This window comes from Hypanus sabinus, chromosome 8 (assembly GCF_030144855.1).
Source record: "Hypanus sabinus isolate sHypSab1 chromosome 8, sHypSab1.hap1, whole genome shotgun sequence".
NCBI lineage: Eukaryota > Metazoa > Chordata > Chondrichthyes > Myliobatiformes > Dasyatidae > Hypanus > Hypanus sabinus.
Genome location: NC_082713.1, coordinates 79,093,783 through 79,119,289, shown reverse-complemented (window position 1 = coordinate 79,119,289; position 25,507 = coordinate 79,093,783). Strand labels below are relative to the sequence as shown.

At 40.3% G+C, this 25,507-nt stretch overlaps 1 protein-coding gene across 2 annotated transcripts in view; it reads right to left on the bottom strand.

Moving 5' to 3' along the window:
* The window catches only part of dock11 (dedicator of cytokinesis 11), a 307,563-nt gene that overhangs the window by 245,760 nt on the left and 36,296 nt on the right, over nt 1-25,507 (bottom strand). For both annotated transcript variants that reach the window (XM_059977401.1, XM_059977402.1), the window contains exon 3: nt 20,880-20,969. In XM_059977401.1, the coding sequence (XP_059833384.1) occupies nt 20,880-20,969 (90 nt within the window). The remainder of the gene's footprint in view (nt 1-20,879; nt 20,970-25,507) is intronic.

Genomic DNA, 25,507 nt, shown 5'->3' with positions numbered 1-25,507 from the left:
GCTGCACACCAGAACTCCAAAGTCTTGCTTACAGATTGCATTTCAAGATCTCGATTTGTCCGCAAATCAATAAGATCTTCCTTCAGCTCTTCATCATCTGACGTTTTCTCCAAATTGTAGGAATATGGATTCATGATCCATTCTTCTGAAATCATCAGGTCTCCAGCAGCAAAATATCCATCAAACGATTCTGACAGCATTTCCAAATGAGCCACAATTTCTTCACGCACAGTAGAAGTTATGGATCCAGCATCATCAACCATCTCTTCTAGTGAAGGAAAATTTGAGAGACTGCCTCTTTCCATCCTTTGACGCCAAAGATGTAACTTTTCTTTGAAGGCATTCAACATTCACAAGCCTTCAATATGCTTATCCCTTTCCTTTGAAGAGAAACACTCAGGTCATTCATACGAGTGAAAATGTCAGCTAAATAAGCCAGATTTTGGGCGAATTCCTGTGATTCCATTGCCCCAACCAGATCACATTCATGTTCCTCCAAAAAACTTTGATTTCTTCCTGCAGTTCAAAGAAGCGGATTAAAGCATGTCCTCGTGACAACCAATAGACTTCTGTGTGGAAAAGCAAAACTGAATGCTCACTTCCCAGATGATTTGAAGATGCAATGGTTCAAGGCACGCCCCCTGATCCAGTTGATGATCTTCACACAAGTATCAAGGACTTTCTTCAAATTTGGAGGCAATGTTTTTGATGACAAAGCATGCCGATGAAGAAAACAATGGGTAACTTGCAAGTCTAGAATCTCCTTTTTCATCAATGCAGAAAAGCCAGATTTATTTCCAAGCATTGCAGGTGCCCCATCAGTGCACACAGAACCAATGACTTTGATATCTAAATCATGTTTGGCAAAGAAGTCTTTCACTAGCTGCATCACATCCTTTGCAGTTGTGTTTGTTTTCAGATCTTTACAAAACAGGAAATCTTCCTTTACAGCACCATCATTGACATACCTCACTAATGTGATGAGTTGACTACAACTAGAGACATCAGTTGACTCATCCAACTGAATAGAGATTTTAAGAGGACTAGCTCTGACATCTGAGATGACTTGGTCCAAAATATCTTCACTCAAATCACTGATTTGGTGGTGAATGACATTATTTGTTCAATTTTTTTTTCTTGCTTCTTTGCCCAGGATATTTGTTGCCATTTCCAGTGCACATGGCTTGATGAGATCTTCTGCAATTGTATGGGGCTTCTTGGATTTGGCCACTTTATATGCCACTTGGTATGAAGCAAGAAGTAGTGGTTTTTCAACAGAAATGAAACCTAATTTTAGAAAAGTTCCTTGTGAATCAAAACGAGCTCTTTTGATTTTCAAAACATAAACTAAGCCAAGCTTGTTCTTGAAGTGCTCTTGAAGCTTGGATGGCTTCAGATTTGAGTTGGAAAACACAATGCTACAAAAAAATGCACTGGGGTTTTTGCAAGCCATCATTTCTTGTTGTGCAAGTGAAACCAAAGCACACATAGTCATCATTCCATTTCCTTCTTTTTGACGTGTTGAAGGGTTAATGATGGGTTAAGGGTAAAGAGAAAAATATGAGCTAATATGAGAAAAACCATCTGACTAATTCAGGGATGACCACTTTACTCAACCAGACACACCTATAGCAAAGTATCACGAGAAATATGCTTTTGAATATTATATTATGATATTATCTGCGATTACGCCAAGATAAATCGTCAAGTGGAAATGCAACGGGGACTTGACGTATAAGGCTACTCTCTACTGAATTTACACACCTATTTCCAATGATTACCAGATATGAACTCCCATCAGAAAATTCAAAGTCCTTAGTGCTAACCATGATACCTCCTCAACTAACACAATCCAAAATTATCAACGATTCAACAAAAAAACTTTCGAGAAAAAAAACCTTTGAAATTCAAAACTTCTTTAATGCATTGCGACAAATATGAATGAATGACTTCAGCTGCTTTTTATCAAAATGGTGCTTTTTAAAATTTTATAATTGAATAATTTACCTACTGTCTGCGGGTTTGGTTTTAATGCGAAGTCGTTACTCAATGGTTGATTCGGAGTGTATAAAGATTTTGACATTATAAGATGATTTTTAACTCTGAGATGTAACCTTCTAGCTAACACTGATGAGACTCCTCAACTCTGAGGTGTAACTTCCCAGGTAACACTAACGAGAATCCTTAACGCCGACTCGGGCAGCGGGAGACTGGAGTGAGTTTAGATCTCTCTCGACTCAGGCAGCAGGAGACTGGAGTGTGCTTGGGACAAATGTTACTACCACTTCTCAAGGCACACTGGCAGCTGGCTGAGTGATGACTCGTGACTCATCACTCAAGGACACAAGCCACTCTTTGTCGCACCCCCTGGGGGTGTGGGCACCCCAGGTTGGGAACCCCTGTATTATAGTCAAGAGAACAAGAAATTAGTATATTTATGGTTAGCCAAAAATGTCATTTTATTTATATATATATATACAGTAAAATGTTTTGAATATTGATACACTGCACAATTTTTGTAATTAAGGACTATTGCTTTTAAGTGAAAGTAGTGCAGTTATCTAGCCCCCCAGCCTCATATAGCCATCAGCCTCTATTTGAAAAGCTTGCCCCATAGATCCTTTCTCAATCATTCTTCTCTCACCTTTAACCTATGCCTTCCAGTTTTACAGTCCTGGGAAAACACTGTTGTTATCTACCGTCACAATTTTATACACTTCTATAACATCAGTTTCCTTCAGTCCCAGGAAAACAGACCTTCACGTATCCAATCTCTCCTTATAATTCAAGCCTCCAGTCTCCGCAACATCCTTGTCAATCTTTTTGCACCTTTTTCAGCTTAATCATATTCTTCCGACAGTGATGCAAGCAGAACTCCACACAATACTCCAGATGCTGCCTAAACACTGTCTTATACAACTGGAATATGACATCGCAAATAATGTACTCATTAAAAATACTCTCAATCACAATTTGTGCATTCAGAAACTGAAACATCCTTCAACAATGCAATGACTTGGACAAAAGCTGATGAACATTTGGGAAAGCATGGGTTAAAAATAAAAGGGAACAGGTAGATCAAAGCTGATTTGTGTAGGTGGGTTCATTTGTGATGAGGACACTGCAGTTTTTGCACACAAGGCACTGCTGGTATACCCCATAATGGCTGTGCCACCGTAGCTGTTTGGAAGTGAACCCCTGGCTTCTATCATTTAAATTGAAGCTAGCCTCAGGAACACACAGGCACCCTCAGTCCAGAAGCTGTGGACAGATAGGCAGACTCTGTGGGTTTGTCCAACTGTTGATAGAGGTTAAGTGCGCATTACATTTTTATAATCAATTGATAAGAAAAAATATTCTGTCAGTCCTGCCTCTGGTTTTTCACTGGAATCTTACTGGAATTTCTCAGATCAGATCAGCATTGAATCTACTAACTAAATTGATTTCAGCTTTGGACACCAATGGGAAGACAGGCATCCTTATTAGTGTAACCCTTCCACCAGGGATCGTATACAGACTTGGCTCATTGGTTAACAGCCACGTGACCCAGTGGCCAGAAGGCCACCTTTCATAAACAATATATGTCTAGGGTTGACATGACTTGGGAGTTCAACCAACAAGAAAATTGTGATGTTCCAATAAAAGAAACCTCGATTTGAGTGAATGCTGTGTAAATACTGCCCATACATAATTATCGGATGGCAAGAAATAACAGACTGCACACTACATAAAATTATAAAGTATATTTACTGATGTCATTATCAAACCGTTAAGAGAAAGAAATAAAAAAAAGGGCCGGTTACAATTAAACCAGTCCAAATGTACACAACGTTGGAGCTCATGTTGTCCAAAAGCTGGATATGACCATTACTCACGGCGCTGAATTCTCATCACCAATCACTAGTAAAACTTCCCATCTTGGAGTCCTTCACCTCGCAAGGAACTCCCTTGCAATCACATCTTCCTGTTGGATTGAATCCTGTGGGTATCTCTCCCAGTCTTCTCTTCACAGCAGCTCCCACCAAAAAGACTACGAACCAGACTACTGTCCTTCAGAAAACTTCCTCACAGCTCTTTAGAACCTTCTCATGCATCCCACAATCCTGACTGGCTGACTCACATTCCTAAATTGGACAACATGTGACCTTATCTTGGCTAAAGCCAAAACATTCTTTCCAGCATGGTTCATTGCTTTTACAGAAAAATGCTAATTTAAACTACGTTACAGCATAACAGTAGAAATCTTAATCAGGGAATAACCCTCTCCCCCCCCCCCCCACCAAAAATAGTCATGTCTTCATGACTTTGAAACTTAATAAAGCATTATTAATAACACAGTATTCAAATGAATTGTGATTTCAGAACCCCCAATCCATTGCTTTAGAAGCAGCACTGTTTCCTTGGTGCATCATAAGCCAACCTTTCTGGGGTCTTTCCTGACTTTCTGAGACCTTTTTATCTCATCTTCAGATTCTTCAGCCTCAGGCACTCCTTGTGACTGTCCCTGTCTACTTGGGGATGCCTCCCCCGTCATCACTCGTGCCTTACGGCAGCTCAGGTCCCTCTGTCACCTGACTGAGCTCAGCTTCATCTCCAATTATATTGGAGCCCAGTTCACCTCATTGTCTATCATCACGTCTGCCTGCCTGTTGGCAGTCCTCCTCGCTACATCTAAGTCAGAGCTGGGAGATTCATCGATCCTAAGGGAGTTTGCGTAAGGTGACGTATACCACACCCACTTTTCCTCCTCCGAGTCCGCACAGCAGTCAGTGATTTCATGTCCTTCTGCTGACTGCCTTCCTGTTATCCCGCTGTGCAGAGTTCTCTTACGAGGTGTAGGTTACATGTCAGGCTCCAGGTCAATGCATTCCTCCTGCCTTAATGGGTAGAACGTTAGTCTGATGGGAGAATATCGACAGGGCCATTCCTAACTTCTGGCTTCACACAAAAATATAGCACATTTGTCATCTGGCTCTCCACTATGCAAGGTATAAACACCCAGCGGTCAGCCAACTTATGCTTCCCTGGTAGCCCCAAATTTCTTATTCAAACTCTGTCTCCAGGCATTAGTTGGGAGAACTTAATCTTTTAATCATATCTTCTTGTTTCCTTGATTTCACTTAGTAGCAGAGACCGCTGCTAGCTCATAAGCCTTTTGTAGTTCTTTCCTCAAGTCAGACATGTACTTAATATACGTCTTCTGTGGCAAATCTTCACTGCTGGCTCCAAAACAGATCTACAGGCAATCTCGCTTCGTGTCCAAACCTCAAATAGTATGGCGAGCAGCAGTGTACCAAATGCCCAATTTGCCAACTCCACTTGTTCTTTTTGTTGGCATCCAGGGTTCTTTCTTTCTCTTTCTTTTTCAATCTTTTTATTATTATTATTAATATCAACAAAATAAAATTAATACATAGATAATGGGATTACAAACATACACATTTCAACTGAACATGAAAGAATACATAAGCAATGATTACAGTATAAATGAGTATTCCCGAATCATGGACGATACAATTTACAAATAAACAAGGCAAATCTAGGTATATCATAATATATATTAAAAAAAACAGAAAAGAGAAAAAGAAAACAAAATTATGCAAAACTAATCTAATAACTAATAAGGAAAAAAGAGAAAAAGAAAAAAATGGGGAAAAAAGGGCTGTTTATAATATCTCACAAAAATACAAAATCATCAGTGTCGTCAACTCCAATCCTCTCAACATATATAAAATTGAAACTGGAAAATCAAATAGGCTTGGAACAGGGTCATATTACATCATATGAAAATATTGAATAAATGGTCTCCATATCTTTTCAAATTTAATAGAAGTATCAAATACAACACTTCTAATTTTTTCTAAATTTAGACATAACATAGTTTGAGAAAACCAATGAAATACGGTAGGAGGGTTAATTTCTTTCCAATTCAGCAAAATAGATCTTCTAGCCATTAATGTAAGAAATGCAATCATTCGACAAGCGGAAGAGGATAAATGGAGTGAGTCCATCATTGGTAAACCAAAAATTGCAGTAATAGGATGAGGTTGTAAATCAATGTTCAATACCGCAGAAATAATAACAAAAATGTCTTTCCAATATTTTTTCAAAAGCGGACACGACCAGAACATATGAATTAAAGATGCTGTCACAAATAGGATTTATATAGGAATAAAAATGAGCCAATTTATCCTTGGACATATGAGCCCTATGCACAACCTTAAACTGTATTAATGAATGTTTAGCACATATAGATGATGTATTAACTAATTGAAGAATTTTATCCCAATTCTCAATAGGGATAGTAAGGTTAAGTTCTCTTTCCCAATCATTTTTAAATTTATAGAAGGGCTCTGAATGTATCTTCATAATTATATTGTAAAGTTTTGATATTAGCCCTTTCTGAGAAGGATTTAGTTCAAACAAATTCTCCAAAATACCTGAAGACACAAAATTTGGAAAAGTAGGAAGTACAGTATTTAAGAAATTCCTAATCTGAAAATATCTAAAAAAATATCTAGGCAAATTATATTTATTAGATAATTGCTCAAAAGACATAAAACAATTATCCAAAAATAAATTGGAAAATCGTAGTAATCCTGTAGTCTTCCAAGCTGAATAAGCTTGGTCTATAATAGAAGGATAAAAAAAGCAATTGGATACAATAGGAATATTTAAAACAAACTGAGTCAACCCAAAAAATTTCTGAAATTGAAACCATCTACGTAAAGTATGTTTAACTATCGGGTTGTCAATTCGTTTCAGTAATTTAGAAAGAGCAAAGGGAAGAAAATAGAACCCAGAATAGAACCTAAAATAGAACCCAGTGCAAATCCTTGTACAGATTTAATTTCCAGTGTTACGTATTCAGGCAACAATAAACATGAGTTCGGCAAGGGTTTATATAACAAATAACACGTTTATTAAACAGAGAAAACAAACCCCCCCAAAAATAAACAAACACTAACGTAACCGGAAATCAGCTGCTGTGCGGCAGCTTAAACAGTTCTTAAAGTGATGTTGCAAAAACAGTTCTTTTAAGTAGGATTGCCACAAGTTCAAAATGCTCACGGTCCATTTAAAAGAGAGACTTTTTAAGACGATTTAAATTCTCTTTCACATCATTTTGCTTCGATCCCCGATGTCAAACTTTTCCCACGAAGAATTTACGAAACAAAAAGGCTTAAACTGACCTTTCCTTTATCACACAGTCCTCAATCTTCTGCTATCCCACAGAGATTAACATGAGAACAGTCAACGAATTCCACCCGATTAAGGATTAAATAAAGTCGAACCCGTTTCACCGTCGAAATAGATTCTCCTCGATCTTTAACTCCCGAACTCCGATTTTCACTCTCCACTGATTTCCCAATTAGCAGTATTGTAAAGAAACTGCTGGCAATGACCTTTTAAACTTTAGGCATTAGATAAAACTTCATCTTTCAACTAAACTGTGTCATCACATTAAATCATGCAGCGGCATGAAGTCAACATGGCAAATCCAGCCACGAACTGCCCCTCCTCACAGGGGTCTGCCTTTTATAACCTGTAAAAAAAAACCAGTCACATGATCTCTACTGGCGGGAAAATGACATCACTCCACCATCACAAGACCATTACCTCAAGTCCAGTATAGCTTCAACCCCAGTCACGTGACAAGGGTACCACTGTCATGTGTCACGAGTACGTAACACCAGGTTCACCCAATGAGGGCTAAAAGATATATCCCAATCCTTTAACCAACATAGCAAATATCAGATATTAACTGCCCAGTAATAAAATCTAAAATTAGGCAATGCCAATCCACCTTCCTTCCTTGCCTTCTGTAAATATATTTTACCTAATCTAGGACTTTCATTCTGCCATATATATGAGGAAATTTTTGAATCAACATTAGCAAAAAAGATTTCGGAATAAAAATTGGTACCGCTTGAAATATATATAAAAACTTGGGTAAAATAACCATCTTAAAAGCATTAATCCGACCTATCAGAGATAAAGATAGTGGTGACCATTTAGTAAACAAACATTTAATCTGATCGATTAAGGGTAAAAAAATTAACGTTAAATAAGTCCTTACAGTTTTTTGTGATTTTAATCTCTAAGTAAATAAAAGAGTCATTAACTAATTTAAAAGGTAAATTTCCATAAATTGGAACCTGTCTATTTAAAGGAAACAATTCACTCTTATTAAGATTTAATTTATACCCGGAAAAATCACTAAATTGAGCCAACAATGATATAACTGCAGGAATGGATTTCTCAGGATCAGAAATAAATAATAATTAATCATCTGCATACAATGATAACTTATGTATATCTGTCCCACGATTAATGCCAAAAATGTTCTGTGATTCTCTGATAGCGATTGCCAAGGGTTCTAAAGCAATATCAAATAATAATGGACTAAGAGGACAGCCTTGTCTAGTACCCCGAAATAAACGAAAAAAGGGAGATCTTTGATTGTTAGTAAGCACCGAGGCTAATGGAGTATGATATATCAGTTTAATCCAGGAAATGAATGTCAGACTAAAATTAAACTTCAAGTACATTAAATAAGCATGGCCATTCAACTATCAAATGCTTTCTCCGCATCTAATGAAATGACACATTCTGAAGTGCGATGTGAGGGAGTATAAACAATATTCAATAATCTCCTAACATTGAAAAAAGAATAGCGATTTTTAATAAAACCAGTTTGATCTTCCAAAATAATTTGGGGTAATATCTTCTCCAGCCTGGATGCCAGTAACTTGGAAAAGATCTTGGAATCTACATTCAATAAAGATATTGGTCTATAGGATGCACAGTCAGTAGGGTCTTTATCTTTCTTCAATATTAAAGAAATGGAAGCTCTATAAAAAGATTGTGGCAAATTGCCCAATCTAATTGCTTCTTCAAAAACCCTGCATAACCAAGGAGACAGAGTAGCGGAAAAACATTTTAAAAATTCCACTGTATACCCATCTGGACCTGATGCTTTCCCAGAATTCATAGAGGAAATAACCCCTTAAATTTCTGCATCCGTAATAGGAGTTCCTAATATTGAAAGATCATCTGATGATAATTTTGGAAAATTCTATTTCCCAAGAAAATCATACATGGTATTACGATCATGAGGGAATTCAGAATGATACAGGGAGGTATAAAAATCTTGAAATGATTTGTTTATCTCATCATGGTTAACTGTCAGATCCCAATTCTGCTGACGGATCTTAGTAATTTGATGTTTAACCAAAGTATTCTTCAATTGACTAGCTAACAGTTTACCCGATTTATCACTATGTATATAAAAATCAGATCTGGTTTTCATTAATTGATTTTCAATCAAAGATGTAAGTAATAAACTATGTTCCATTTGAAGTTCAACCCTTTGTTTGTAAAGCTCCTTACTAGGAGTAATCAAATATTTCTTGTCAATCTCTTTAATTTTATCAACCAATAAAAGAGTTTCCTTCTTAATGTGTTTTCTCAGACCAACAGAGTAGGAGATAATCTGTCCACATATATATGCTTCAAAAGTGTCCCAAAGTGTTCCGCAAGAAATATCACCCGTGGAATTAGTTGAAAAGAAGAAATCTATCTGTTCCTTCATAAATTTAATAAAATCCAGATCTTGCAGTAAGGTAGAATCAAATCGCCATTGTCTAGCACTAGAAGCTGTATCCGTAAATTTAATAGAAAGTTTTAATGGAGCATGGTCAGAGATGGCTATAATATCATAATTACATCCAATTATCGATGGAATAAAACAAGAGTCAATAAAAAAATAATCAATTCTCAAGTAGGAATGATAAACATGTGAGAAAAATGAAAACTCTTTGTCCTTAGAATGCCGAAATCTCCAAATATCACAAATTCCATTATCAAAAAAGAGTTAATACAAGTGGCCGACTTATTAGGTAAAGTCTGAGTAGATATAGATTTGTCCATCAAAGGATTTAGACAACAATTAAAGTCACCACCCATTATTAACCTATATTCATTTAGATTAGGTAGAGAAGTAAATAAGGACTTTAAAAAATCAGGACAATCCACATTCGGAGCATAAACATTAACATAGTAACCTTTTCGTTAAAAAGTAAGCCAGTAATTAACAAAAATCTACCACGTGGACCTGAAAAGATATCATGTTGGACAAATGCAATAGAGGAGTCAATAAAAATTGAAATTCCCTTTACTTTAGCATTCGAATTCGAATGATACTGTTGACCCCTCCAAAACCTAAAAAGCGATAATTATCCTCTTTCCTCACATGAGTTTCTTGTACAAAAATAATATGAGCATTAAGTCTGTGGAATACTTTGAAAATCTTTTTCTGTTTAATCGGATGGTTTAAGCCATTAGTATTCCAAGAGACAAAATTAATGGTCTGAGCCAAATTTCTGAAATCAACCCATTGGTAGATAAAGGGTTAACCAAATTATGAACTCATGCACCCGGAAGAGGAACAAAAATAAGGAGCAGACCCAGAAGTGATGACGTCACCATCATTTTAGTAGTTTAAAATCAGCCCAAATGAAGAAACTAAAAAAAAACTGATGTAAGAAACATAAGATTTAGAAAAAAAAACCACCCCCCACCCAAGAGGAAAAAAGACCACCACAGCCAGGGATAAGCTGGGAAAAAGGAAAGATGAAACTAAATCTACCCCCATATCAGCAGAAGACAACTCCATACATAAAGGATTAAAAAAAAAGATCCACCCAAACTCTAAAGAAATAATACTCACTATACTAAAACCAAACTTCTTAATATAATTGGTAGTAAAAAAAACAAAAATATGATCACTAGTAACTTATAAATTGGGTTAAAACCCAAACAAACCAAAAATAAAAATTAAACTGTGATAAGAAATGCATTATAGGAAGAAGATGAGAGAAAAAAAATGGCGAAATAAAAAAAAGCCAAAAATATTTTAGAGAAGAAACCACCATTTTAGTAAAAAAAAATTCACCTTTGAAGGATTAATAATAATGACCAAAGATAAAGTACAATGGTTAAAGATAAAGTACAGTAGTTGAAAAGTAAGTAAAATAAAAAGATTAGTATGTCGAAAAAAAAACTTTAACTAGAGTATAAAATATAGAGTAAACCTACACCAATAGCCAGAAACAAAATCTGGTTTTGGAAACAAAAACCATCTTGCACGATCAAAATCACTCATTTATTAGAGATGAGAATCCGTAGCAGTATGGAAGTTCTCATTCAGAAAGCTTCTCGCTTCAGATGTAGAAAGAAAAACATGCCGTGGTGCATTCGGAGGCGAGATTCTGAGCTTCGCAGGGTATAAAAGCGCTGGTTTTAGATTTTTCTCATAACATTCGGACATCAGAGGTTTAAAAAGAAGCCTTGCCCTCATTACTTCTGGACTAAAATCTTCCACTAATCGAAAATTGTGATCTTGAAATTTAACCATCCCTACACTCCGAGCCACACAAATAAATTGCTCTTTATCATGCACATAGTGAAATCGGACAATTACAACCGGTGGTTTAGCTGAAGCACTTGGTGATTGATACATAATTCTGTGAGCGCGATCAAGTAACGGAGGATTGTCTGGGAATACAGAAAAGAAAGCATCCTTTAAAAGTTGAGCAAAGTACTTCGAGGGGTCCCATTGTTCAATACCTTCCGGGAGACCCAGTATGCATAAGTTCTGTCTTCTGGACCGATTCTCAAAGTCGACACTCTTGGCTTTAAGTGGTTCCACCTGCTTAATCGTCAAAAGTAAGTTCTGCTCCAGTTTTTCAATTATCAAGTCTCGCTTCCGAGCGTCCTCTTGCAGAGTCGCGATTAGAACTTGCTGCTGGTTAACTACTAAATCTGTCTTATCCATATAATCTTGAAAAGCATTTATATCTTGTTTAAAAATTTGTCGTTGTTCTTCAAATTTTTCATTTAAAACCTCCAATAATATTTCATAAGTCAATTCAGTGTACTTAGGATCAGTCTTTTTTTTCTTCCCGTTCCTGTTAGGATCCTTCCCAGGTTCTCACCCTTTAGATCTAAGAGCCATTTCTGTACTAATTTCTTCAAAAATTCACAATATACTCTTAAAGATAAGTCCAAAAAAGTAGCAAGAATCTTTTGGTGTAGGTAAAAAGGGTGATCATAGGTTAAAAAAAGTAAAGGTTATGGAGCGAATCTGAAACAGTGCTCACTCCATGAGTGTCTCCTGCTGACCTCCTCCTGGGATATAAGCATGTCTAACAATGTCTGGTTGAACCTTTCAGGCCAGCGATCACCCTGAGGGTGATAGGGCATTGTCCTTGACTTCTCGACTCCAAGCACGCTCAGTAACTCATGTCTGAGATTTGGCATGCAAACAAATACACTCAAAAACTTCTATAGCTGTACTGTGGACAGCATTCTGACAGGCTGCATTCCTGTCTGGTATGGAGGGGCTACTGCACAGAATGGAAAGAAGCTGCAGAAGGTTGTAAATCTAGTCAGCTCCATCTTGGGTACTAGCCTACAAAGTACCCAGGACATCTTCAGGAAGCGGTCTCAGAAAGACAGCGTCTATTATTAAGGATCTCCAGCACCCAGGATATGCCCTTTTCTCACTGTTATCATCAGGTAAGAGTTACAGAAGCCTGAAGGCACACACTCAGCGATTCAGGAACAGCTTCTTCCCCTCTGCCATCCGATTCCTAAATGGACATTGAATCTTTGGACACTACCTCACTTTTTTAATTAAAGTATACAGTATTTCTGTCTTTGCATGTTTTTTTAAAAAATCTATTCAATATCCATAATTGATTTATTTGTTTATTTATTATTTTTTTTCTCTGCTAGATTATGTATTGCATTGAACTGCTGCTGCTAAGTTAACAAATTTCATGTCACATAGCGGTGATAATAAACCTGATTCTGAAAAGCCCTTTCCTGATCACTGTGTATTGTTCTTGGAAGACCATAATGAACAAAGTACTTCTCCCATAACATTTTGGCAACTGTGGATACTCCCTGATCCTTTGTGGGGAAGGTTTAAGCATATCTGGTGTATTGATCAGTGATGACGAAGACATTTGCAATGTTACTGGAATCAAGCTCCATGGAGATGAAATCCATACACACTAAATCAAGTGATCCTGTACTCTGAGATAATGGAGCAATTCTCATAGGCAGCATCTTCCTCCAAATCAATTGGATGCATGACTTACAGTACTCTTTAACTTCAGGCTTCCTTCAGGGCCAATAGAACTGATCTGAGAGTCTTGTAAAGCCAGAAATGAGCTGAATCATCATGACGAGACTTATACATAATCCTCCAATACTTCTCAGGCAAAGCAAATTGGGACCACTGAGGCCTCTCTGGAGGAGACGTGACCCTGTATAAAACTTGGTTCCTCAACTCTAGTTTGTCTCACTCCGTCATCAGTCGGGAAATGATAGGGTGTTTCATCTTTTCAACTTCGGCCACGTCCTCTTTTCCAACAGAAGACCAAACAGTACCTATACAAGGATCGTCTCGCTGGGCTGATGCCAGTTCTGCAGGACTCAAGCTCCTGAGCAACTGTTTTGTGTCCAGTGCCATCAAGGTGAAATAAGCTTGTGGATTCACGCAACTAGAAGCTCCCAAATGATCCGCAGCTCTATCATGCCATAGCCTTGCCTCTGATTTCCCCACTGTGGAAAACTGGTAATTTGCTTTAACACCAGAGACAGGATTGTTGTCAGTCCTCACTTCAAACTTGGCACCATGGAGATAATCACTTAATTTATCTACCACAAACACAAGGAAATCTGCAGATGCTGGAAATTCAAGCAACATACACAAAATGCTGTGGAACACAGCAGGCCAGGCAGCATCTATAGGAAGAAGTACAGTTGACATTTCGGGCCGAGACCCCTCGTCAGGGCTAACTGAAAGAAAAGATAGTAAGATTTGAAAGGGGAAGGAGGAAATCTGAAATGATTGGAGAAGACAGGAGGGGAGGGATGAAGCTAAGAGTGGAAAGTTGATTGGCAAAAGGGATACACAACTGGAGATGGGAGACCTAAGGAGAAAGAAAGGGGAGGGGAGCACTAGATGGAGATGGAGAGCAGGCAAGGAGTGATTGTGAGAGGGGCAGAGAGAGAAAAAGAGAAAAAAAGGGGGATAATAAATAAATAAGGGATGGGGTAAGAAGGGGAGGAGGGGCATTAACGGAAGTTAGAGAAGTCAATGTTCATGCCATTAGGTTGGAGGCTACCCAGCTGGTATACAAGGTGTTGTTCCTCCAACCTGAGTGTGGCTTCATCTTGACAGTAGAGGATCCCATGGATAGACACATCAGAATGGGAATGGGACATAGAATTAAAATTTGTGGCCACTGGGAGATCCTGCTTTCTCTGGTGGACAGAGTGTAGGTGTTCAGCGAAATGGTCTCCCAGTCTGCGTCAGGTCTCACCAATATATAGAAGGCCACATCGGGAGTACCAGATGCAGTATACCACACCAGCCGATTGACAGGTGAAGTGTCGCCTCACCTGGAAGGACTGTCTGGGGCCCTGAAAGGTGGTGAGGGAGGAAGTGTAAGGTCAGGTGTAGCACTTGTTCCGTTTACAAGGATAAGTGCCAGGAGGGACATCAGTGAGAAGGGATGGGGGTGCTACAAACAGGCAAGAGAGTCACGTAGGGAACGATCCCTGCAGAAAGTAGAAGGGGGGGGGAGGGAAAGATGTACTTGGTAGTGGGATCCCATTGGAGGTGGCGGAGATTACAGAGAATTATATGTTGTACCCAGAGGCAGGGGGGGTGGTAGGTGAAGGTAAGGGGAACCCTATCCCGAGTGGCGTGGCGGGAAGATGGAGTGAGAGCCAATGTGCGTGAAATGGGAGAGATGCGTTTGAGAACAGAGTTGATGGTGGAGGAAGGAAAGCCCCTTTCTTCATCCTGGAATGAAAAGCCTCATCCTGAGAGCAGATGTGGCAGAGATGGAGGAATTGCGAGAAGGGGATGGCATTTTTGCTCTAAGAGTACTCGCCACACTATCCTAGTAACAGAGGACACCCCTTTCAAAGAAAGGTCATGACAGTTAGCACCAGCAGAGATGGAAGATGTTCCGTAGCATCTGCTGAAACTGAAGGAAGCTGGAATTATCACCGAGTCAAGAAGCCCCTATGCATCACCCACAGTAATGGTGAGGAAGAAGAATGAGAAGGTACTAATATATGTTGACTATCGGACACTGAACAGATGTGCAGTCCCTGATCAATGTTCAATGGACGTTTGTTCAATGGAGCGAGGATGCACTGACCTGTCTGAGTCAAGCAAAATCTTTCAGTGTGCTGGACCTAAGATACCCATGAGTAAAGCAGACAGAGATTTTTTTTCAAATGAAAAGAATGCCCCAGGGCATATCAGGAGCACTGGCTGCTTTCTAACACATCATGGAGAAGCTTGTTGTGGACATGAATCTAGTGGAGGTGCTGGTATATTTGGATGATCTCATAGTGTTCGGGTCCTCACTGGAGGAGCAAGAGGTGCTAGACCATCTGAAAGCTGAGTGCTAGTTCTGTGAGATGTCTGTCAACTACGTTGGGCGCATAGTCTCACAGGATGGAGTAGCTAAGAGAGAGGTGGTGACCACATGGCCAAGGCCCAAGAATGTGTGTGCCCTATGCTCATTCCTTAAATTCTGTGGGTGCTGCTGGAGATTTGTGAAAGACTATTCCAAAATAAGCCACCCTTTGAATCAGCTTCTGTGTGGATACCCTCCCTTGGGGAAGAAAGGGTGGAAAACAAAAGGAGAAAGGTAAAGTTTATCTTAGCCCTTCAGGGAAAGATGTGATGCAAAATGTGAAGAGCCCTTGCAGCTTCTGAAAGAGTTGTTGATTAAAGCACCTTTATTGGACTTTGCAAGCCCCAAGTTGCCATACGTATTGCACACTAATGCCAGCTGTGAGGGTTTAGGTGGCATTCTATACAGGACCAGGGCAAAGGGTTGACATCTGTTGCTTTCCTCAGCCGGAGTCTGTCCCCCTCCAAACAAAACAACCCTGTGCACAAATTAGAGTTTCTAGCATTGAAATGTTCCTCCATCTCTGCCGCATCTGCCAACCTCGTCAATTGGTATCAGGCATTCCGGGAAATTTGGGGTTTCCCGTCACTCTAGCTACTTCCCTAGGACTTGACACGATGGGTTTTGGCTGGGTGTACCGCCTTGTTTATACTCATCATCCTGCTTAGGAGGAACTTGCGCCTTCTCAAAAACAGTTCAAATTGAAAGGACAAGGTTTTCACAAAATTCTCTCCATTTCATCCCTTGCAGGCTCCCATGAGCCTTCTCACAATTGGAGTATTTATTCCCACAATAATGGAAGCTTCGCCTTTTTCAACCAGGTCCAGACAGACCAACACTAATGTGTCAAGGGTCTCAGCTACTCCAACATCTGCTTCCAAAAACTCTAGGTTTAATGACAAGGAACCATCATATGGGTAATCATCATTATTAAAGTCCCAAATTTCTAGAGCACTGAGTGGCATCAATGGTAAATACAACAAATAGCGGCTGTAAAAGGATCTGTAGAGTAACCTGAGAATCGGTGTCTAGTATGGCTGTAGCATAAATACCCTCAATCTCTCTGGATACACCTAATCTTGGTCCCACTAAGCCTTCAGGAACAGAGTTTTGCACTTTAGTGTTTTCCTTGATACATTGATTGGAACATGTTCTCTTCAGACACCAGACTGTTTCCCTACTTGGTCCTTATGAAGCTTCCCAACTTCCTTTTCTGTTTAAGCCACTGTTGGGGTATTTTCTGAAGGATCTCCTATCCTTTATACCGCTGCTTGAAATGTCCACCCTCACCACAGTTGTAACAGAAAATACCAGTCACTTCCTTTGTTAAGAGACCCCAGTCAGTAGCCGCCCTCTGCTTAGTACGCCCTACCGGCGGGTCCAGTTTCCAGTCACGCTTGGTGGCAGCACGAGCCAACATCGACTGTGATACCTCGGCCTGCAGGTTTCTTACTGCATCCTGCAAAACCCCTGTTGTGTGGCATCTGGGGTCACTTCATCAACAGAGTTAGCTACTGAGGACTTTGCCCTGCTGATGGAGGGCTCCCACTCCTCCATCTTATTTTCCTCCTCTCTTACTTCTATGATCAGCTGAACAAATGAGGGACTTGTTTGTTAAGAAACATTCGTCTTAATGCGTCTTAAGAAACATTCGGATGCTTACAGCAATCATGTTGCGTGACTGTGCACCCTTCACCACTTGCTCCATCCTTAATGGATTTCCCTCGGTCAGTCGGATAGCCTTATTATGGCACAAACTAAGCAGCCATCTCTCTAGCCTGAAAATGTAAACAGAAATCTCCTCACCTTTCTTATAGAATGTGTGCCTGAACCTCATCACAAGCTCTGCTGGGCTATCCGTCATGCCAAAAACCCTTTCTTACACTTGCAACTATTCCACAGATGTGACCAATGGGTTTTCTGCCTTCAGAGCCCTCAGCAGCCAGACCTTTCAGACTCCCTACCAGTCGCTGTCTTTTCATATTATCTGAGCACGGCCACTCATCCAGTAACTGAGGTGTCTGCTCCACCTAAGTATCATATTCCTCCTCCCCATCAGGGGTGGGCCTGACCCCAGAGAACATTCTCAGCCTACGATAACTTTGCTCTCTACAGGTACTCTTTGGCATTTATCAACCAGTATCGTAATAGCCAAAACCAGCTCAGAATTTACATCACCTGCTGAAGGACCCATTAGACCTTTCACATCAGACAATTCCTTTTCCTCACTTCAGAAATGAGAACAACTTGTCTTCAAAATCTTCACCCTCAGCTACATGCTCCCCTTCTCTAAAATTATGGACTGCCCATGGCCCTGCAGCTCCAGGTGCCCCTATCCTATCAGGCAGCGCAACTTCAGTTACATCACTGCTAGTCTGGACCAACACTACACAACATCCTTATCAACGAATTGATCAAAACATCGTTCAACCAGCATAACTTTCCCCAGTACTTTTACAGAACTCAGCATCTAATTAGCAATTCATCGGTGCTTCGGATGTCCACCCCACCCAGAGCACAAGCATTATTTGTGAATAATCTCTTTGAATCGTACCAAACCTTAATAAGACCATTAGACATAGGAGCAGAATTAGGCCATCTGGCCCATTGAGTCTGCTCCGCCATTCAATCATTGCTGATCCATTTTTTAAAATCTCCTCCTCAACCCCAGTCCTCGGCCTTCTCCTCTTAACCTTTGATGCCATGACCAATCCATCTCTGCCTTAGATACAATCAACGTCCTGACCTCCAAGGCAGCAAGTGGCAACAAATTCCACAAATTCGCCACCCTTTGGTTGAAGATATTTCTCAGCATCTCTGTTTTGAAAGGGTGCCCCTCTATTCTGAGGCTGTGCCCTCTTGTCCTAGACTCTCCCACCATGGGAAACATCCTTTCCACATCTACTTTGTCTAAGCCTTTCAACATTTGAAAGACTTCAATGAGATCCCCCCCCCCCCATTCTTCTGAATTCCAGTGAGTACAGACCCAGAGCCATCAAACTTTCCTCATACGATAACCCTTTCATTCCAGGAATCATCCTTTTGAACCTCCTCTGGACTCTCTCCAATGACAGCACATCTTTTCTAAGATGACGGGCCCAAAACTGATCTCAATACTCAAAGTAAGGCCTCACCAGTGCCTTATAAAGCCTCAGCATCACATCCTTGCTCCTATTTTAAACCTCTTGAAATGAATGCTAACATGGCATTTGCCTTCCTCACCACCTACTCAAGTTAACCTCCAAGGTTCTGAACAAGAACTTCCAAGTCTCTCTGCATCTCCAATTCCTGGGTTTTCTCCCCATTTACAAAATACAAAATTTTACAAAACTTAAAATTAAAATTTAAAAAATACAAAATTTTCTCCCCATTTATTTCTTCTACCAAAGTGCATGACTGTGCATTTTTCAACATTGTATTTCATTTGCCATTTTCTTGCCCATTCTCCTTGTCTGTCTAATACCTCTTCATCCTACCTGCTTCCTCAACACTATCTGCCCCTCCACCAATTTTCATTTCATCTACAAACTTGGCAACAAAGCCATCTATTCCATCATCTAAATATTTGATATACAGCATAAGAAGTGGTTCCAACACCAACCCCTGCGGAACACCACTAGTCACTGGCAGTCAACCAGAAAAGTATCCCTTTATTCCCACTCGCTGCCTCCTACCAATCAGCCAATGCTCTAACCATGTTAGTAACTTTCCTGTAATACCATGGGCTCTTAACTTGGTAAGCCACCTTATGTGTGACACCTTGTCAAAGGCCTTGTGAAAGGCTAGATATACAACATTCACTGCATCCCCTTTATCCATCCTGCTTGCAATCTCCTCAAAGAATTCCAATTGGATTATCAGGCAGGATTTTTCCTGAAGAAAACCATGCTGACTTTGTACTATCTTATTCTGTGTCACCAAGTACTCCATCATCTCATCCTTAACAATTGATTCTAACATCATCCTAACCAATGAGTTCAGGCCAACTGGTCTCTAATTTCCTTTCTTCTGCCTTCCTCCTTTCTTAAGGAGTGGAGTGACATTTGCAATTTTTCAGTCCTCTGGCACCATGCCGGAGTCCAGTGATTTTTGAAAGATCATTTCTAATGCTACCACAATCTCTAACGCTACCTCTTTCAGAACCCTAGGGTATAGTTCCTCTGCAGTTCTCTGCCGTGTCCAAGATAAAGTACCTTAATCACTTTTCCTGACACTAGTTTGAGCACAGGCTTAAACGCACAAACCACTTCATCAGTCCTTAAAAACAGCATTCACACAGCATTCAGCAAAACCCAGACAGACACCCCACAAATGTAACCCTCTCAAGCTGCCATATTCAAGTTTGCTTATGACACCACTGTTGTTCACAATTAATTGATGGAAGAAAATATTCTGTCAGTCCTGCCTCTGGTTTCCCACTGGAGTCTTGCTGGAATTTCTCAGGTCAGGTCAGCATTGAATCTATTAACTGAACAGATTTCTGCTTTGGACACTAATGGGAAGGCAGGTGTCTTTATCAGCCTTCTTAATTTTGATTAGAATGCTTTTAATTCCATTTTAATTGATCCAAATTCTCTGAAAGCTGTATGGTGGGGGGAAGGTGTAGTGTGAAGACTCTACTTTAAAGCATGCAGGAGTGTTTGGCCTGATTCACAGGTATGCAGGGGCAATTAAATCAGCCTTCTGCTACTGAAGTATGTAAGACAGCAAGTATGGGAGGGTAGAAGGCTGGGCTTGCACAAACCAGCTAGTTAGATTCCTGCGTGAAAGGGATGTGAATACAAGACTGGATGACAGAAAGATGGTAAATTATGCATTTCAAACTGGTGTGATATATAGGGTGATGTCCTCATGGTGATCTCTGCAGGCACATTGCCCTATTTATTTCCCCTTTATGCTATTTTCTTACACGTGTCCCTAATTTGCCAAATTACCCTCTTATATTGTTGATGAATTATAGTGCTCAGTGAATGACTGACTACTGTGCGTTGGGATGTGGTAGTAAATCTGAGGAGCACATGGGGAGAACCCCTGCAGAGATTGCACAGACAGCACCCACGGTTAGGATCAAACCTGTATCACTGGGGCCAAGGGGAACTAAACTAACTACTATGCCTCTGTATCCTTTATGTAAGCTTCCATTGTGATCCAAAATTCCCACTCTTCCATGCTCGATGTCCTCCCAATTCCATGTGTATTATCAGGGAAAACCTTCCATTAAGCCGTGATGACTTTAATATAGTTGAGTAATTATTGGAGGAGTTGATTTTAAGGGCTCCAATAATGGGGCTACTGAGTTTTGGGAGTATATTTCATAGCACAAGCATATAAACCTGCAAACAATGATTACACTTCACTGTTCCGTACCTCTTTAACCAACAGACTTTGTGCCAGTTTCTCAGCATCCGAAGGCAGCGTGGAGTAAACAGTCCTCCGCTGGCGTGGAATTGTAGAGATCTAGAGAGGAAAACAAAATTTGCATTTAGAAACTTCTGAGAACTATTCTGACAGTGAAGATATATACATCAGGTTGCTCTTGAATGACTGCAGCTTAGCCCTCAGAACCAGTCAATAAATTCCAAGACATCGGCCTCAAAACCTCCTTGTGTAATTGCATGCTCAATTTCCTAACTTGCAGACCACAGTCAGTTGGGATTGGCAACAACATCCTGACTGTATGCATCATGGTCTAGTATGGAACCAGCAAAGTTCAATAATGGAAAAGCCTGCCAAAAGTGGGGGAGACAGTGTGTGTTGCTTGGATTTCCAATATCTGCAGATTTTCTCTTGCTTGTGATTGGATATAGCCCAGTGCATCAGAGGAAAACCCTTCCCCACCATTGAGCACATCTACAGGGAGCACAGCCACAAGAAAGCATCATCGATTATCAAGGAACCCCACCATCCAGGACACGGTCTCTTCCCACAGCTGTCATTAGGAAGTAGGTACAGGAACCTTAGGTCCTACACCAGCAGGTTCAACAACAATTATTAACCTTCAAATATCAGGCTCCTGAACCAAATGGATAACTTCACTCACCTCAATAGTGAACTGATTCCATAACGTATGGGCTCACTTTCAAGGACTCTACAATTCATGTTCTCAGTATTATTTATCTTTTTCAGCACAAGAGGGTAAAGCCTGAAATGCAGGCATAGCCAAGCATACTCATTCCTCAATTACTAGGAACTTTCGAACTATTCTAGTCGTGGTTAGTATTGTGGCTTTCTTAAGATTTACATAAATATTGCTGTTTAGGCCTAATTTATAACGCAATTGTGTAGTGACTTCGGGGTGATACCTGCTGTCAATACTACTGTCAGGACAATGTATATCCTGTTCATGTTCCATTGTCTTTTGATTTTCTCTTTTAATTCATCATATTCTGGTGTTTTGCACTTAGTAATTTCTGTAAGTTGTGTGTTTGGCATAGCTATATCTACTATGTAAATTGTTCTTGCTTGCTTATCCTGTAATTTTACATCCAGAGTTATTGTCCTATCTATAATAAAGCATTGGTCATAATATAAATTTGTAGGGCTCTGACTCTAAAACTGGATCAGGCTTGTATTTATAATAAGGTATGGTGCCTTTTGAGTTTATATTTTAAATCAAGATGTTGGTGAATGATGTTTGCCATTTGATTGTGCCTATGTAAGTAATCAGATTGAGTTAAATTGCTGCAGGATCCCATAATGCATTGGATTGATTCTGGTTTTTCTTGGCACCTTCTGTGTTTATCATCTTGAATTTGGTGGTCTTTTATTGTGTATTTTTGATCATTCTTTGTGTTAATCATCTGGTCCTGCATTGTCACAAGGAACCCCTCGGTTTCTGGGAAGAGATTTGAAGTAAATTCTTGTCAAAGTTTTCCCTTTATCGCACTGGAACCTATTTTCTTTGTATGTTGATGTCCTACAGACTTAAATATTTCATATTTGGTTGCATTATTATTATTGCTATTTGTTTTTGTATTGGCACAGTTCATGTTCCTTTGCACATTGGTTGTTTATCAATTCTTGTTTATATGTAGTTATTCATTAATTCTATTGCTTTTCATTGTTGTACTGTGAATGCCTGCAAGAAAGCAAATCTACGGGTAGTATATGGTGGTATAAAAGCACTTAGATAATAAATTTATTTTAAACTTTAAGGGCAGTGCATGCTGTCTGCCTACACGGTAGACCCATGCATCAGCTGCATATCTGAACCTCCCTAAAACATTAGGATGATTATCACACTGTAACCTGGAATAGGTGCTTCATGGTTGGCACAGAATCCATGGATTGAAAGACTTGACTCAATGACTTTAGATCCCCACAAGGCTCAGGATCTTTCAACTCTTCAGGAAATGATTTAGTGTATCGTATCTGTGTGGGATCACTTACATTGAGCTCCCTTCTTGGTCCATTCATCCCTTAAATTGATTTTCCATTGAAACAATGTTCACCCCTTTCAACAATTCAGTCCTTCCACTTTCCCTTTCTCTGCAGCCACCTCAAAAGCTGTCACACCAACTTCTTGCTTGCTTCTGTTTTGCATCTAACCTTTCAGCTGCATTTAGCCCACCCTCCCCTCTAATTCTCAACCCATTATAAGTTTGAGAAGCACACACAAAATGCTGGTGGAACACTGCAGGCCAGGCAGCATCGATAGGGAGAAGCACTGTCGACGTTCCGGGCCGAGACCCTTTGTCAGGACTAACTGAAAGGAAAGTTGGTAAGAGATTTGAAAGGAGGAGGGGGAGGGGAAAATGAAATGATAGAAGACTGGAGGGTGTGGGGTGGAGCTGAGAGCTGAAAAGGTGATTGGTAAAAGGGATACAGAGCTGGAGAAGGGAAAAGATCATGGGACAGGAGGCCTAGGGAGGCCTGCAACCTGAGTGTGGCTTCATCTTGATAGAGGAGACATATCAGAATGGGAATGGGACGTGGAATTGAAATGTGTGGCTACTGGGAGATCCTGATTTCTCTAGCGGACAGAGCTTAAGTGTCCTCAGGTTGGAGGAACAACACCTTATATACCAGCTGGGTAGCCTCCAACCTGATGGCATGAACATTGACTTCTCTAACTTCTGTTAATGCCCCTCCTCCCCCCCCCATCCCTGATTTATTTAGTTTTTTTCCCTCTCCTTTTTTTTCTTTCTCTCTCTTCCCATCACTCTGCCTGTTTTCCATCTCCCTCTGGTGCTCCCCTCCCCCTTTCTTTCTCCCTAGGCCTCCCGTCGCATGATTTTTTTCCCTTCTCCAGCTTTGTATCCCTTTTGCCAATCACCTTTTCAGCTCTCAGCTCCACCCCACACCCTCCGGTCTTCTCCTACCATTTCGCGTTTTCCCCTCCCCCTCCTACTTTCAAATCTCTCACTACCTTTCCTTTCAGTTAGTCCTGACGAAGGGTCTCGGCCCGAAACGTCGACAGTGATTCTCCCTATAGATGCTGCCTAGCCTGCTGTGTTCCACCAGCATCTTGTGTGTGTTGCTTGAATTTCCAGCATCTGAAACTTTCCTCGTGTAAGTTTGAGGAAGTTTGGATTATACAAGCGTATTGCTCTGGAAGCAGTTTCTTATTTTGACTGTTACCTGAAAGGCCTGCAAGGGTGCAGACGTAATTCAGAAAAAAAACATACCTGCAAGTCCTGCCTCTAGCCCTCAGTAATAAATAGTCTAAAACATCTGTCTTGTTCAAGTCCTTTCTCCTCTCTCTCCCTAAAATTTACTTAGCAGCAACTCATACAAAATGCTAAAGGAACTCAGAGGTTCAGGCAGCATCTAGGGAGAGGAACAAACAGCCAATGTTTTGGGCTAAGACCCTTCATCAGGGAGCATTTTTTGGTTGGGGGGGTTTACACAGGATTTGCAGAGCCTCTTGTGTTGAAAATTTTACCAATAAGTTGGGTTGAGGTGAACAAGACCACATATAAATAACTGTGATAGGTAAAAGTTCAGGAGACAAGCAATGGTTGGCTTCAACACCAAATGATCCATTTCCACGTGGAATACATGGTGACATCTCCCTCCTCCTGTTTCAATAGGTTTAAGGTGGATCAGTTTTTCGAGGGGCCATGTGTGTCAGATTTTACAATCAGAGCTGTACCTTATGGCCATTTCCCATAATCAAGAAATCAGCCATATATCGGCAGGTTTGAGCCCAGTATGGGGTCAATAGGGTCTAATAAGCCTCTATCACATTTGTGGGAAACACCTTCAGGTTCTTGGCATTCAGGAGTGTATCATTTTCTGCCAGTCAGACGATCATGAATGGTTCTCAGAGGACATCAGACTTCAATATGTGATAATACAGGACAATGGATGGTTGAATTCAAATTCCCCGAAACTACTTTAATGACGAAGCTTGACTGAGCATTGACTACATGCTTATGGCAACTCTCTGGTCTTGTTAAGTAATGGTACACAACTGATGAGTAGCCTGTTGCTCATTCTGCTCTGATAGCTGTGATATATTCACTGGTATGCAGGTCTGTGTTTATTAACGATATGTCATTGTTATATACCGTATGTGAGGCTATTTATGTGCCAGGCTGCCCAGGGTGACATTATATAGGCCTGACACGGGACTAAACACTGTGGGAAAACTGCAAATGGATGGTTAAATTACTTGCGCACTCAACTGTGGAGAAGATAATGTGCTAGTCATTGAGCTGAATGCTGTGATATATTGTTAGAATGTATTGTTTTTGTGCAAACTCTTCTAAAGCCCACCCTTAATGTGGGAGGAGGGTGTCAGTACCACACAAGGAAACATTCGAGCCTGCACTTTATTCTGCCTGCTCAGATACCCACTGATTTCCATGAACGGTCAGTCACTTTTTGACCTTGTTCCAACTGGCATGATAATCCACTCAGTTAGCCACTCGGATGTGTCTCAGATGTCTGAGCAACTCTGGTTTTATGAATGTTTACAATGTGACCCACAATGCTGAGGTGCTGAACATCCTTCTGCACGAAATGACCTGTCTTGCTCCTAAACTGTCGAT